This window comes from Phyllostomus hastatus, unplaced genomic scaffold (assembly GCF_019186645.2).
Source record: "Phyllostomus hastatus isolate PE091 unplaced genomic scaffold, TTU_PhHast_1.1 phas_contig_402, whole genome shotgun sequence".
In the NCBI taxonomy this organism is placed as follows: domain Eukaryota; kingdom Metazoa; phylum Chordata; class Mammalia; order Chiroptera; family Phyllostomidae; genus Phyllostomus; species Phyllostomus hastatus.
The window spans coordinates 4,999,482-5,016,129 of record NW_025333873.1 but is presented as its reverse complement, the minus strand read 5'-3'; the positions used below and the strand labels follow the sequence as shown (position 1 = coordinate 5,016,129).

Here is a 16,648-nt window from a genome sequence, read left to right as displayed (position 1 = left end):
CCCCCGCCCCTCCTTCCTTCTTCGGAGACTCCAGCTGCAGGCGTCGTGGGCCCCCTGTGGTGGTCCCACAGCTCACCCATCGCCTGGGCCTGGGGGGTGGGGATGGTGTGAGGTCCGCCTTTTCCCCACTGTGTCTCGGATAGTCAGGCACATTGATCTTTTCTTTTGCTGATTTTTTTCTTTTCTGAATGTCTGATTTTTTTCATTTTACCCAGTGTATTTTTCATCTCAGACATTGCTATTTTCACCTCTAGAAGCTCAGTTTGGACCTTTCTTATGTCTCCCGTATCTCTTAACACGTTCAGTGCTCCCTCTCTCTTCTCGAACATGTGGAATGTGGTTGTTATAACAACTGTCTTAATATTCTTACCTGTCAGTTCCCTCATCTGCGTCTTTTTGGGATTGGTTTCAATGGGTTGACTTTTCATTATGCGTCGTATTTTTCTGCTACTTTGCATGCCTCATATGTTTTATTGGATGCTAGACATATGAGTTTCACCTTGTTGATATTCCTATAAATATTCTTGAGCTTTGTTTTGGGGAGTGGTTAAGTGATTTGAAAATAATTCAGTCCTTTCAGGTCTTGCCTTTTTCTTCAGCGGGAACAGAGCAGCATGTATTATAGGGCCAACTGCACCCTACTACACAGGCAGAACCTTTCTGGTGTGCTACTTCACACTGCATGGATTATGATGCTTTTTTCCGCTCTGGCCGGTGGGATCAAGACCTATCCCCAGCTTCGTGTGATCTTTGAGAATTATTGCATGTCAGTCTTTTCAAGTGAACCTCTTCTCTGCTTTGGGTAGCTCCCCGACATCCCTTACCTGATCAGCACTGAGCTGTGGACTCTCGAGGGTCTGCAGGTCTTCGGCACTTCCTCTCTGTGTAGGGCTCTGCCATCTGGGACTCCGCCCTGGGAATTCCAGCTGCCTTGGTCATCTCAGACTTCCAGCTGCATCTTCTCCGCTGAGGACGCCTGCCAGGCTCCGCCTGGGTTTCCTGTCCCCACGCTACAACCTGGAAGTTCCCTCCAGGCAGTAGGCTGGGGTGGTCATAGCACTCGCCTCAATTCTTTCCCAACGCTTAAAGATAACTTTCATTTATTGCCTTTGTCCAGTGTCTTGAGTGCCTTCATTTCATATGTTTTGTCCAATTTTTAGTTGATTCAAGCAGAGGATAAATCTGATCCCTGTTATTGAATCTTGACTGGAAGTGCAAGTCTTTTGTTAATTAACTTTTGTGTGTGTGAACTAACTTGTTACTGAAGTATCATATATAAGAATATACAGAAGTATGCCACCAGATACATTGTTACAAACCAAACACACCTTTGTTGCCACCAGCCACATCAGCATCACCAGCACCCAGTTCTCCTCAGACTCCTACAAAGGGAACCGCCGTCCTGACTTGTAACAACATAGCCAGTTGCTAACCTTTTATTTCTGTTGTCCTTCTGTTACTTTTCTGTCAGTGAGGTCGTTTTTCATTGAAGAATTAGCTCTTAAACTCAAACAACTAGCTTGTAATTTGGTCTTGTACTTATCTTTAATAGATAAACGATTCAGCACTGAGACACACAGGCCTCTACTGCAACCAGCTTTCATCTACTGACCTTCTCAAAACAGAAGCAGATGGAACCCAGGTCAGTAAGAAGGTTCTAAGCCCAGAGCTGTCAAGTGCACTCTGGAGACACAGGATGCTTTGTGCAGCCTCGTGGCTAAGAGCCTGACCTTGGGCGTCAGACCGGGTGTGAGTCCTGGCCCTCCCCTCCGTGGCTGTGTCGTCTCGGCGTGTCAGGGAGCTTTGCTGGGCTGCCACGTGGTAACCACCAGAACTAACGAAATGCCTGCTTATAGGATTGTTGAGAGGGTTAAATGAGATGAGGTTTCAGAAGGTTTAATTTAATGTGGCCACTAATTATTTCGTAAATAAACATAGTGCTCAAATTCATGTGTAACCACAACACCTGGAAGATCTTGGTAAATTCAAATAAAACGTCTGCTATGTACTCTGCCTCCTTTTAGAAGTTTGTGTTAAAATAGTATCAAAAGCATGGGTGGCTACTTCCTTATATTAACCTAAATTTAGAAATGTCAGAGGTTTTAATTCACTTCAGTAATTTTGGTGTAGTCTTTAGTCTCTTAATAAATACTTTAAAAATTTTTTTAAATACCAGCATTATGCTAAGGTGGTGATACAGAAGAACAGGACACATGTTTGCCCTTTAGGTGAACTGTGTGAAGAAGTGAGGAAAAGGAGTTAGGGAGTGAAATGCTTGTAAGACTTGCCAAGCACTGTGCTAGGGACTGCGCTTTATCTCATGTAAGCCTCGCGACGACTCTGTGCAGGAGGCAGGATCCCTTTCCTTCACAGACGAAGAAACAGAACGGTGGGGGGGGGGGGGCGGTTAACTACATGCACAATTCACAGAGCGAGCGAGCGAGTGAGCGAGCGGCAGAGCTGAGGTCCAAACCCAGGTCTTTCTAACGCCGGAGTTCCTGCTCCGTCTGCTGTCCCACTTAGGGCCTGTGAGGGATGAAACACACAGACTTACGCGCATAAATTGTTGCTTAATCAAACAGGCAAACTCAGGTTTTTGTTACACGTGAAAGGAGCCATATGGTTAAGAAGAAATCGCTGAGATGGTTAGAAGAGCATTTACACAGGAGATGGGACTGATCTGGGTCTTGTGAGGTAGTGAGCAAGGCCAAGTGAGGGAGAAAGGTATTCTGGTTGGTTGTCGGAGGCTGGGGTGGGGGTGAACTCGAAAGTCTAGGGATTGGAAGTAGAGGGCACAGAGAAAGGGAAACAGTAATTTCTTAGCATAGTCCTGGGAAACCAGGTTCACCGAAGAAAGGTAAAGAAAGGGTTTATGATAAGAATTCATAGGAATTAAAATTGGTAAAGTAGATTGGGATAAACTTCCAGGGGGCTTGATGTAGGGATTCAGATGCTGTCCCTGAATGCTATATGTAGCATTCTGTCCCTGAATGCTATATGTAGGGATTCAGATGCTGTCCCTCAGATGAAGCTGCACCCCTGAAAGCAAACAGCGATCAGAGCGCCAGATCGGGCTTCGTCTTGAGCCGGAGGAGAGGAAAGGAGGAGCACTGGGCAGCCAGCTCTGGGGGAGGGAGATGGGTCAGGGGGCTGTGTCCCTAGTGTGTGCAGGAGGGAGTAGGACCTGAGGCCTGCAGGGCTGAAGAGGGGGGATTTTGTGATGGGGAAGAGGAAGTCTCCATTCACTAGAAGGTTTTTTGTTTTTTTAAGATTTTTATTTAGCCCTGGCGGGCTTAACTCTATGTTAAGCATAGGCCTGCGAACCAGAATCACCGGTTCAATTCCCAGTCTAGGGCACATGCCTGGATTGCAGGTCAGATCCCCAGTGGGAGGCATGTGAGAGGCAACCACACACTGATGTTTCTCTCCCTCTCTTTCTCCTTCCCTTCTCTCTAAAAAAAAATAATTAAATAAATAAATAAATAAATAAATAAATAAATAAATAAAGATTTTAAGATTCTTTTTTTTTTTAAGATTTTTGTTTATTTTTTAGAGAGCAGGGAAGGGAGAAAGGCAGGGAGAGAAACATTGATGTGGGAGAGATGCATCGATCCATGGATCAGTTGCCTCTCGCATGCCCTCCAACCAGAGACCCGACCCGCAACCCCGGCATGTGCTCTGACCGGGAGTCAGACCGGCAACATTCTGGTTCGCAGGCCAGCGCTCACTGCACTGAGCCACACCAGCCAGGGCACTAGGAGTTTTTTTTTAAAGTGTCACACCTACAAATGGATATACTGGGCAACTCAACAAGTTAGTGAAAACAAAACAACCAATAAATTTCCTGAGTCTGAGGCAGTATTTGACTTGAAGTAAAAGCTATGCTGGAGAATCTTAAGAGGCTGGGACTGGGCTCTCACACCACCCCTCTCACCTGGCAGATCGGAAGCTGCTTTTGCATCTTGCTCGGCCTGCCTGTGAATGTGCAGCTGTCGTAGACGCCCTTTAGGTCTGGTCTGAGGGACCTGGTTTTTAGGGGCCTAGTTTTTGAAGTTCAAAGTGGCTGAAATGTGTACTGTTTAAAGTTGGGTTTAATCTTTTCAATTTTTTAAAAATTTCAATACAGACTATTTTTCAATAAAGTGTTATTTTTTTACAGAAGCAGACTTTTCTCTGTAGTTTGTTTCTTCATGCCTTTATCTAGAACATTTTTAAGTGTTTGGGGACAGAAGCATCTTTTGCTCTGCCCCAGTATGTCATATGTTGAAATATATAAACATGAAATTTTATGTTAATTGTCTTTAAAAATCAGTGCCTAGAAGAGCTGTAGTTTGTGGTTATTGTACATTTCAGTGGAAGAATCTTCTTTCTGTTATAACCCATCATGACATCTCTCTCCGCCCCAGCGTGGGTGTTTGTCAAGCGGACATTGGGGACTGAGTTACAGAGAGGAGTAGAGACAGACGTACAGGTCAGGAGAAGAACAAGGAGAGGAGTTCTGGGGTGGAGTGGGGGCTGGCTGAGTTCAGAGCGCTGGGACAGGAGGCAGTGAGACAAAGGAACGAACAGGAACGAAACACAGACTAGAGAAGAGGAGGCCCCGAGAGGATGTGCAGGGCTCGGAGAGAGGAGGGCCAGCGGGAGCTCTCAGAGGGAAGGTAGGAGCGAGGAGCGAGGAGAACGAAGGTCGAGGAGAACTCTGAGCTGGTATGTATTAGGTGCACAAGGAGGAGCCCCAAAGAAAACGACAAGTGGGAGCACATGGAGGAGGCAAGAAGGAAAATTTGGAAACTGGGGAAAGAGGAGGGTGAAGAGAGGGAGGCTAAGGAGAGAAACGATGCTAATCTGAGTAGAGATTTGATTCATCAGGCAGTGAAAAAGCTCAGGGGTGTCTGCTTTAGCTGAGAGAGAGTGGACTGGAGGTGTCGCTGGATCGAGAGGACCAGGGGCTAGGCATGCAGTTGGGTCATCAGGACATTTGACATTTGACCAGTGAAGGTTGATGGAAAACAACTTTTATTCAATTAGGATAAAAGAATTGTTTTCAGAAAAGCTGAGTGTAGTTGGAGAGAATTAGTGAAGAATGGCCAAAAACTGCATCACTGATCTAAAATCCCCCAGGAACCTATTGAACACAAGGCACAGTGTGCCCAAAACTTGAGACCCTTAGATGGACTTAGGTGACTGAGGAGGCATCTCCATCCTTGGCCTAGAACACTCATAAGTATGACAGTGGCCTTCATCAGTTCCACAGATAACTTTTTAATAAGACCCATTGGTAAAGACTAACTTCTGGTTTTGTTTTCCCAGTAGAAAATGCTAGAACTATGCAACTGTAGACCTTTTTAAAGGAATAGGATTATTACTGAAATTAGTTAAAGGGAAAAATTCACACTGTTCGCAGCTAGTAGTTTGCTGTTCTCTTTAGCTCCTGTGTTGAAATGGATTGTCTATCAGGAAAGAAAAGTTAAATATAAAATTGTTCTGCTAATGTTTTGCTGTGATTCTAAAGGTGATATATAAAGAAGCTATGCAATAGTACACTTAGATACTACTTAAACCTTCTGGACATTAACTTTAGTAATGCTGACGTCCTGTTACTGAGTTGTGGTGGTTTTATTTTGCTAATGCTTGGTTAAAGCCCTTAATGTTCTAACGTTGTATTTTCTATCCTATTAAAGTCATCTATAGAATGCTTTGAAGCCAGTTTTCCAAATAACATGTGTGCTTTGTTTTTTTTTAAACCCACCACTGGATACCCAGACTCCTAAACTGGGCTTTTCCCAATCTTGGCAATATTAGCAACAATGCTCACTTTCAGTATTGATGGCAACCCCGTAGGAGGCTTGACCAGTCCGATTTTTATTTTATTTTTAAAGTGTGAACTTTCCAGAACCCTGAGCAAAATGAGTGCAGCAATTTTCTTTTTGTAGGACAAGAAGACAGAAGAGTTCTTCTCTGTGGTGACTACAGACTAGAGGAATGCTCTAGTGAGTTTCCACTTCAAGTAGTACCCACTCATAAGCCGGGGGGGCAGATCCTGCCGTCTAAACACATCTTTTATTTGTGTTCCAGCAGGTGCAACAGGTTCAGGTGTTTGCTGACGTCCAGTGTACAGTGAATCTGGTAGGCGGGGACCCTTACCTGAACCAGCCTGGTCCACTGGGAACTCAAAAGCCCACGGCAGGACCACAGACCCCCCAGGCCCAGCAGAAGAGCCTCCTTCAGCAGCTACTGACTGAATAACCACTTTTAACGGAATGTGAAATTTAAATAATAGACATGCAGAGATATACAAATATATTATATATTTTTCTGAGATTTTTGATATCTCAATCTGCAGCCATTCTTCAGGTCGTAGCATTTGGAGCAAAAAAAAAAAAAAGGAGTTCACTTTTGTTGGGATTGAGAGATGTTTCGTTTCTTTGTGGGGCCTTGGCTATTGAAAAATAACAAGGCAGAACAGTTGGACAATCTATTTCTTGAGCCAAATTTAATTATTCTTATTTTTGTAATCAGTCATTGGCTTCTTATCTGGATGAAGGCCTTTGGAGGAGAACCAAAACGACAAGCTCCAAGGGGAAGGCAAAGTCCCGCCTCCGCTGGCTCCATTCCGACCCTGCCGGGGAAAGAGGCCCGCGGCACTTTGCCGGCGCCGGGCCACCGAGGGCCGCCACGTGTCTCCGAATCCACAGCCCTTCCTGCCCCGGGCAGCTCATGCGTACAATCAGCTTCTTCTAGCAACTCTGTCTCTGTTGGCTTCAAGAGAATATTTTGCCTCCACATATCTACCCCTTCTCCTTTTTTAAAAGATGGATTTAAACCAAGATGCCTCCAGGAATGAGAATGAAATGAGTGCATTCACAGAGGAATCCAAAAAATACAGTTTGGGGAAAATGCAATAATTTTTGATGAGATGGGTGAAGGACAAGAAGCGAGTTCTGTCAATTGTTGTAGATACAATTTTCTGATTAAATCTGGAAAACAAAAAGCAGCCTGTTCTTTCTGCTTTTATTGTATTAACAGCTGAGGTAGCTAAAGTTATTTAAAATAAAATTAAATTTATGATCCAAGTAGCTTATTTTTCCCTTTAAATCTCATTGTAAATATATTTGATTTCTTGTAGAAATTTATTTCCGTCTGTTTAATTTTATGGCTTTATTATTATACTCTTGATTTTTCTATACTTGTGTGTGAAATATAACATTGATTGAATTGCAGTTACATTTGGCTAGTAACACTGCGTTATTTTAATAACTGTGACACCACGTATGGATTTCCTTTGGGTTCACATGGACATGCCAGCGGCCAGAAAGAGCTGTCCAGATGGGCCAGAGTGCCCTGCCCCGGAGCGTCCCCGGGGCCATCTCATTTGAGAGCGGTGCGAGCCGCTCTCCCCAGACGTACACAGGCTACTTCTACAGAGAAATACTAGTGCTCAAAGAAAACCTTCTTACTTTTTTCTAGATTGACTTTGGGAATTCGAATTTTCATCAGTGCAAATATAAATTTATCCTGCTGTGAGGCTAATTGGTACCATATTTTCCCTTTGTGTCTTGTCACTCTGCCACATCTTGTCTCCTCCTGGCCCGAGTCAAGGACCCAGTGAACTGACTTTCTAGTTCTAGAAGTTCTGCTGCAAGGCCAGGAAAGCTTGAGAAAGGGATTGTGGAAGAAGCAAAGGTAGACCCCGTCACCCGCCTTTACCTGCACTCCTGGGCCTGTGAACGACGACAACACCTGACGTTGCGCACCAGCTACCTCTGCTTCCCTGGCAGAGAAAAGGCCATAAGAACTAACGGTGGAAGAGGAGCTTGGACTCAGACATCAAGGAAGAAGCCATTTTCCTAGGTCCTCCTATCTGCATCTCACCACCCCTAGTTCCAGACAACCCCACTGAACCGCATCTGTTCAGAAAGCATACCGAATCAAAGATTGGTGGAAGGGCTCACATGGGTAGCAACTATGAAAGAGAAATAGGACACTCAGTTACAAACATTAACTCTTTTAGTTTTTCAGAAAATGCATCCCTGATTTCATTCATTCCCAGCTTGAAAGCCCAGCCATATTACTCTAATCCCTACCAAACTGCTCTAGGATGTCATTCCTGTTCTGTTTGTGACAGTTAGACGTGCAGACTTCAGGAAGTTCACCTTTAACTTCAGCATTCCAGATGAAGTTTCCTGACTCAGTGCTTTTGCATAAGGACCTAGAAAAAAAAGTGGTAAGGAGAATTGGAGATGCTAACATCCTCCCCCATCCCAACTGCACCTTAAAGTATGCATGTCACCTTCAAGGTTTTATAATTGCACTGTTTGTTTTATGTATGTACAGATTAAAATTATTGCTACATTTGAGGAAAATAAAATTGCTTGCTTCTATGTAATTCCTGTCATTCCACAGGAAATGCACTTTTCCAGCTACTGAATAGAATTTGTTTAACAACCTCATGGGTTGCCTTTTCATTTACAGGGAAGAAATGAAACCTACATCCTGCAGAAATTGCCAAAGCCCAAAATGACTAACAGGTAATTAAAGGGTAATAAAAGAAATGCTCTCTGAGGCTAAAGACCCCCACCCTAACATGAACCAGCTCAGTGAAATTTGAGAGGGTCGAAGTGAGGTCGTGCTAGTGGGCCTCGAGGAAACCCTGACCTGGACCATTTGTCTGAAGATCACGCAGCCTGATCTGGCTGTTGGTTGCCCCGGAGATCCGAGCCAGGCAGCACTTCAGGGTCACGAGCTGCCCTGTCTCTCACAGTGATTGGCTTTTATATACTAAGGTTTATTATTATGCAGATGTTGAGTCTGACTTGAGGAGGCTCCTTCAGTCTGACCATGCATTTCACATTGGGCCCTGCTTCTTATTTGTGTGTTTTTAAGGTAGCTTACATCCACTAATGCTTGGCTGAGTAGGGCCTGGGTAAGGCGAGGGTAAGTATGATACTTAGTAGAAGACAGGGAAGGGTGGTATCCCACATACATTCCTACACACACATACACACAGATTTGATAGCTGTGGACAAGTCATGTTTATGGGCAGCAAAACCTTCATCTCCCAAAGTTGGGATAAGGTAAAAACGGTACTTCTCCTAGATGAACCTAACCATTGATTTAAATTTGTCCCCAAGTACTTGTGGGAAGGCCATTAGAAAAACAAATAGAAACAATTGAGGAAAAGTGAGGCTGATATAGGGGGAAATTTCATCTTCTTTCTGGTCTTGTTTAAGTTAGGTTTAGCACTTAGAAACCACCTTCTGGGGCCTGACAAAGGAAAAAAGGACGGTTGTCTGCCTGCACAGGAGGTTGTGCGGATTTCCTCGCTGGCGAACTGATCTCCCCAGAAGAGCAGCTCCACTGGAATCGAGGGAGTAATTCAGAGCAAGCTTGAGCCTTGACCACTCCTGCATCTCTGGAAAGGATCTTGATGGGTGAACTAAGTCCCAATCATTCTTTCGACTGGAGAAAACTGCCAAAGGCAGCATTCCTTCATCAAGAACCTTATCTGCCAGTGCTAACTTAGTTGGGTTTTTTTTTTATTCATTTATTTTTTAGAGAGAGGGGAAGGGGGTGCAAAAGAGAAGGAGAGAAATATCAGTGCAAAAGAGAAACATCAATCAGTTGCCTCTCGTATGTGCTCCAACCAGAGACCAAACCCACAACCCAGGCAAGTTCCCTCACTGGGAATTGAACCAGTGACCTTTTACTTTGCAGGACGACGCCCAACCAACTGAGCCACACTGGTCAGGGATAGTTTTCTTTATGCTTTTTATTTTTATTGCACAAGAGCTCTTACCAAGATTCAAGAAACACAAAGCTCTGGCCTCAGTCACTCATTTAATTGGTTTTATCCAAGGTAGGAGGGATATGGAAGGATCCAGACAGACAGGGACCCTCCCTCCCAGAGCTGATATTCGTGTGGAGGGACTTACATAGTTACAATCAGAATTGGGTTTAGTGGTATAAAGGGGAGTTAGAAGTTGCTTCGTGAGACCATGACTACAGCGAAACCATGTCCACAGCGTCAAGAAGGGTTTCCTAGAGGACGAAATGGCACTTGAAGTGAGGTTTACAGGGTGACGAGGGAGTAGCCAGTGAAGAGCAGTCAGAGGAACGGCACGTGCAAAGGCCAGGAGACGGGAAGGAGCCCCAGAGAGCTGGTTTTTTTACATTGTTAAGCAATGTTCTTAGGTTCTCATACACATTCTATCAGAATTATATTAGCTGGTAGCCTGGAAAGTAATTCATATCAGCCTTGGGCCCCAGCAGGAACATGAAGTAGGCTTTGGGATCCTCACTTGGGAATTGCGCCAGCCACTAGCTGAGGTCTCTTCCGTGACTAGCTCCACCCAGCCAGAAGTGCAGCCTTGTACATATTTTACACAGGCTATTGTTGTTGATGACAATATTAAAAATGGTCAGAAAAAGGAAATTAGTACTGTAACAATTTGTAAGGTGCTTTCAGGTACATTATCTCATGTAATCCCCTGCAGTCCTTTGAGAAAGTTCTTGTAAAAAGAAAAATTAAAAGCTTATGACACACACACTTTCAATCAGTGGATTGGGACTTGAAACCGAGCCTTCTAATTCCCAATTCCGAATTCATTATCCTGGACTGTTATGATGTAGGACTAATTTGGAGTCTGCAGACGTTAATCTCACTGTGCGACCTTAGGCAATTTTCTCATATGAAATAACTTTAAAAACGGGCTTTGCAAAGAGGAACGAGAATTCAAGGACGGAGGAAGAGAGGACCTGACCCCTTCTCTGCAGGCAGGCAGAGCCTGCGTGTTGGAGGCCCAAATGGAGGTGAGTTTAGGCGTGAAGTCGGCAAGGCGTCCCGCTACGATTTTGGGAGAGGCATTCTGTCCCTTCCTATCTAAACAGGAAGTTAAAAGGGGAGACCATGAAGCTGCACCATCATCCCTTGGCTTAAAAGAACGTTGGGAAATGTGGGTTCCTTGTGGGGCAGGTGTAAAATGGCCGACGGGATCCTTTTTGTAAGGCAGGAAATTTGGTTTCTTGGATGAGAATATAAAAGCATTCACTTTCTCTGGCTCTTGATTCCAGACAGAATTTTTCTCCCTGGATTTGGGCTCTGGTCTAATCACTTGTGCTTCTCTCAGAACTTTGGTAGTTTGTGCAATGAACAGAACCATGCAGCGCCCACAGGTATCTGTAGCAAACCTGAGACACGGGCTTGGGAAAAAAAATGCTAAAAAGGAATATTCCATTAGGTGTTCCTCCCACTCTGATGCCCAGAGGCCCTAAGGTACAGAGTAATACAAAACCTTAGACCAAGGTTTGGTGTTTATTCCATCTTTTTGATGAGCGGTTGCAGTGTGGACACTGTGATGGGCAGCGTGGGAAGTACAGATGCTTGACTGAAGCTGCCTCCTTTCTAATTAGTGGAGCCTCTCCATCAGTTAAGGATACTTTTCTTTCTACGCTGCCAGGCAATATGCTAGGCTAATATTCTTGTGCTAATAACCTCTTAGTTTGTACAGCACTTTCACATGCAATATGTCATTTGATCTTTAAAATCCTGTGAAGCAATTAGAGTAGGTCATAGCCTTGTTTTACAGATGGTGAAACTGAAGCTCAGATTTTGGGCCAGGTGGCCAGGCAGTGCTGCAGCGCAGAGTCAGTCCTTGGGCCTTGGGATGAAACCTGCCGTTGTTTCCCCTGCACAATGCAACTACTAGAGAGAAAAGCACCAGGAGACCATTTCTTTAAGAAAAGACTTTATTTATTTTTAGAGAGAAGGGAAGAGAAGGAGAAAGAGAGAAGCATCAATATGTGGTTGCCTCTTGTGCTCCCCCAACTGGGGACCTGGGCTGCAACCCAAGCCTGTGCCCTGACTGGGAATCGAACTGACGACCCTTTGGTTCGCAGGCCCGCATTCAATCCTCTGAGCTATACCAGCCAGGGCCCCTTTTTAACTCAGTTGAAAACTGATGAGTTAAAAATTGTTCTCTAGAACTCAAACTTCCTTAGAAGTTTGGCAGGGTTTCCATTTGGAAAGTAAACTGGACACTAACTTTGGATTTGTTGAAGTACTGATTTTTTTCCCATTTTAAATTTATGTGAGGGTCATGATTCTGAAAAGAATCCCTATACTCTTTCTTTCTTCTTTTCCTTTGAACTCAGTACCACTTACATTTATGTGCATCTTCAGTCCACTCTGGTAGCCAAGATCTCTCTTAAAATCCTGTCTTGATTTTCAAATGTGAAAATTGCCACATGGATGGGTCCCCACTCCCCAGCACCTCAAATTTAAGTCCCGAAGCAAATAACTAACTTCCCCACAAATGAGTTCCTGTGTCCCTTACCTGAATGAATTACATCATCATTCTGTTCACGGTCATTTTCAACAGCCTCCTCCCACTCATCTCACCAAACTGCAAAGAGTTATCCTTTGTAGCATCTCATGGCTACCTTTTCCTTTCTAACCCTATTAGTCACAGACCAAAATCAGGACTTAATTATCTTTTGGGATGATTCAATAGCCACCTTCATGCCTCTTACATTCAAACTTTAACAGTCATCAAAGAAATCTTTCTAAACACAGCCTCCAGAGTCTATTAGTGACTGCTTCTTGCCTATAGTTGATCTGAAATCACTCTACCTTTTAATTTTAAGTACCATAACCTTCCATACTCTCTAAACAAATGGTCTTAATTTTTTAACTTATTATCTATGTTCTCACGTCCACGTCCATATTCATTTTCATTCCTTAGCCTGGAATGCTCCTTCTATCTTCTGGCTTGCCTTTCAAGACTTCAATGTAGATGCCCTTTCAAAGAAGACTTTACTTGTCCCCATACTTAGATTAGTTCCCTCCTCTGTGCCAAACTTGACCTCGGCGGACAGCTAAAACTTGTGAGGTAATGGTAGCCAAGGGCAGCGGCCCTCGGCCACTTTTCCACACTAACACCTTCCCATCAATGACAGTGGTTCGCTGTTGCCAGGATGCTCAACCAGGAAGCGCAGAACACACCCCAAGGATGGCAGCTCAGAGCCTGTGGGGCAGATGTATGTAGAACGGCACTCAAACGTGCTCTTAACAAGCACCTCGAGGGGAGCCCTCTGCATTCTGTCAGCCCCATGAGAAACAATGACCTCGACACTGGTTCTCAGCTTTGCAAGTTCAGAAACTCAATTTTGTCAGCTCATCCAGTGATAATTGGGCCCTAGGGTATTGGGTCATACAACTCACAGTCACAGGAGGATGATTTATAGTCCAGAATGTCAATTAACGAATATAAAATGGAAGACGGCCTCCCAGTGCTTCGACAACCGCCCTCTAGTATTGAGATACCTGGAAGCAAATAGGTGACCCCCTGTGAGAGGTTAAGAGAAAACTGGATGGACAAAAAAACCTGGTTTTCAATCCTGGTCCTGCCACTGACTTTGATCTTGGGCAAGTCAGAGGCTTTCTGAATTTAAACTTGAGACAAGACTGCCTGCAACATAAAATTGTCAGGCTTGACCCACACGTCTGGACACACTTTGTTAATTATAAAACATTTTTACATATAAGAAACATATAAAGCATAGTAGATTCTTATCAAGGATTTATCATCTATTCTGGGGCTTGCAGCATAGTTTTTGCTCTGTTGAAGAATACGTCTTTTTGCCCTGGCTGGCGTAGCTCAGTGGATTGAGCGCGGGCTGCGAACCAAAGTGTTGCAGGTTCAATTCCCAGTCAGGGTACATGCCTGGGTTGCAGGCCATGACCCCCAGCAACCACACATTGATGTTTCTCTCTCTCTCTCCCTCCCTTCCCTCTCTAAAAATAAAAAAATAAAATAAATACCCTTTAAAAAAAAAGAATACGTCTTTTTGTTGTTGTTAACTTGGTGTGCAACACCAGGGGTAGTGTGTGTAGTTGGTGCCACATTCTTGCTCTTCATCCTGACTCCTTTCTGTAAGCACATTATACACTATTAGAATGTGTTGCTTCTAAATCACACACAGTCATTGTTCACCTTTTAGGTTGGCTGCCTCCTGGGCCCAGAGTGCTTCTAGATAATACCAGTGTCCGATTCCGTGGAGAATGTGGACCGTATTTCTAACAAGTGCCCAAGTGACACTGTTCGAGGGACCACACTTTGACAACCACTGATACACTTCAAATGATAATGGTCTTAGCTGACACTGACAGGAAAATCTGCAACTTCCCCGCTACTGTCCTGCTCTCGCGCTGGGTCAGAAGGAGGGCCTCTCCTTTCCCCACTTTAAGTTTTGTGCTCAGATCTCCACCTCAGGGATTTGCCCGAGCAGTTCATTCCCAGTTGTGTAGACTTACATCTCTCTCTCTCTCTCTCTCTCGTGTTATCATTATGTCTCACTGCAGAATTCAGAATTTTTTTTTAATTATTTTAAGATGCAGCGTCATTTGGAAACACGTTCCTAATCGTCTCGAATGGGAATAGCAGGAGTGCTTGCGGATTCTTGGGTGCTATCACTCCTTAGCAGAAGAGGAATCAGGCGACTGGCTAACTTGGCCAAAAGCTCTTTGAAGGCAGCTCTTTGAGGGCTGTATCTTAAAAAAAATACATTTTTATGCTGAGGTTCTAGCACCAGCTGCCCAGGCACTGTCCTAAGGGCTTTGTACCAATAACACGTTCGGCCCACCTAGCACCCCTGTAAGTCCCTGTTTCACAGATGAAGGTTCTGGAGCTCAGGGAAGCTGGGTGCCCCACCAAGTCCACGCAGCTTGAATGTATGAGAGCCAGTATTTGGATTCGGGCCATTTAACGTGAACTAGTCTGAACCCTTAACCGCTGGGCTATGTAATACAGTGAGCAATGTTTGTTCAATGTTATAGAAGGCTATATGCTTCCTACTGCATAGAATAGAATTAGGTCAACAGATATATCAACTTCCACTTTCTTCCTCCTTGAATTCATACACTTAGAGATACCCATAGCTTCCTCTGCTTCCTTTCCTCCAGTCTCCAAAACGAAGGATTCTCTCTTCTTCTCGGTTCAAGACCAGTCCTTCCCTATGCCCATGATCCCACCTCTTCCCACACTTTTCCAGACTTCTTTCATCAGTTATTCTATTTACTGCCTTCAGTCTCTTCTTACCCTTCTTCTCACCCACCAACCTGCTCAAGTCTCTAAGAAACTTCCCTCTATGGGACTCAGCATCCACCTTTCCAGCCCCCATTCAGTCCTTACCCACTGCTCCCACTCAAGCTGGAAAGAAGAGTCCCCACCTCGTACCTCTCTTCCCGTTACTGTCTCAATAGCCTCCAATCTCATGCCCACCCTCACGTGCTGTTTAAACTGCTTGCACCAAGTTAACCAATGCATTCCCAACTGCTGAATGTTTTCAGTTCTTACTTATGAAATTCTATGCTGCACTTGATCACTCTCCCTCCTTGAAACTGTTCACTTGTCATCCTGCGGGGGGCAGGGGTGGGGGCTGGTTCTGCCCTCAGCACTGTTAATTCTCCCCATCCACTCTCCTAATTTCAAGTGACCATCCCTTATAAAGGAAAATCGCCATTATGTAGTATGGCAGTAGTCTTGGTATCTAGGGGACGTGGGGAGAAAGGTAAACTCATTATTCCCACATACATTTCTGTTATTTTTATTTGTCTTCTCACGAGATTCTTAGCTTCCTGAGAGTAAAAACTTTCATCTTTACATCCTCAGCCCCTGGGATAGCCTGCCACAGTAGACATGCAACATATCCGTTGAACAAATTGCCCTTGACAAACTTTGCTTCACAGGTATCCAGGTGATTTCAGTCGGTGTCTCCAAATGCTTACAGCAACATTTTAAATGCTACAGTGTTACAGACGTTCAGAGAAGGTAACGCTCATGTTGGCTGGTAAGACTTGTGAAGGTACAGCGCTCCAGCCAGAAATAGTTTAAGTGCAGTCGGGGGCGGAGGGGGGCGGGTACGGACATTCAGCTCCCAGACCAGAGACTGAGGAGCTCTGATTTCACTCCACGGGCAAGCTGGAGCCTGAACCAAACAGGGTGCTCGGTGCCCCTGCAGGAACCCACAGCAGAGCGTCTGCGGGGCTGCACCCAGGACACGTTGGAGGTGAGCGGACCAGTGGGGCACTCGGATGAGCCACGAGAGAGCCTAACACGGGGCGGCAGCACCTGCAACTGCGAGAAAATAGATTCAGTACTCGGCCAATTTCATCCACTTGAAGAAGTATGTGTATTTTAACATATTTGAAATTAAAATACATCTTACGGTCAATTGCATATCTTTAATTGGCAGTTCTTAACACATAAAATAATGGTGTATCTTAGAGTTGATGTCTTAGATTCAACAATAACTGGATATGAATAAGAAATAAGGAATTCAAAGGCAAAGTTTTAAACCTGGATTATTGGAAGAACTCTATTATTCCTAACAAAAATGGAAAGGCATTTCCTTGATTCCTGTATGGGAGTCTAACCAAGTGTTCTATTTGAGCAATGACCCATAAACAAAATTGCTGCTCACCTGCTTTCCCCATCTGGCTCAGTTGCCAAAAGGTGGTGGGTTCGATTCCCAGTCAGGGCACATGGCTCAGTTGAGGCTTCAGTCCCTGGTTGGGGCACATAGAAGAAGCAACCCATTGATGTCTCTCTCTCATGTGAGTGTTTCTCTCCCTTTCCTCTCTCCTTCCCTT

The 16,648-nt window shown here is 44.5% G+C and overlaps 1 protein-coding gene across 7 annotated transcripts in view; it reads left to right on the top strand.

Annotated features, from left to right (window-relative positions):
• Positions 1–8,450, top strand: part of NCOA1 (nuclear receptor coactivator 1) — a 211,398-nt gene extending 202,948 nt beyond the window's left edge. For 4 of the 7 annotated variants that reach the window (XM_045844373.1, XM_045844372.1, XM_045844370.1 and 1 more), the window contains exons 21-22: positions 1,553–1,642; positions 6,076–8,450. In XM_045844373.1, coding sequence (XP_045700329.1) covers positions 1,553–1,642; positions 6,076–6,246 — 261 coding nt within the window. In that variant the 3' untranslated portion in view covers positions 6,247–8,450. Of the gene's footprint in view, positions 1–1,552; positions 1,643–5,933; positions 5,991–6,075 lie in introns of all 7 variants that reach the window. The other 3 variants (XM_045844376.1, XM_045844375.1, XM_045844374.1) reach the window with 3 other exon arrangements.
• The last annotated feature ends 8,198 nt before the right edge of the window (positions 8,451–16,648 follow it).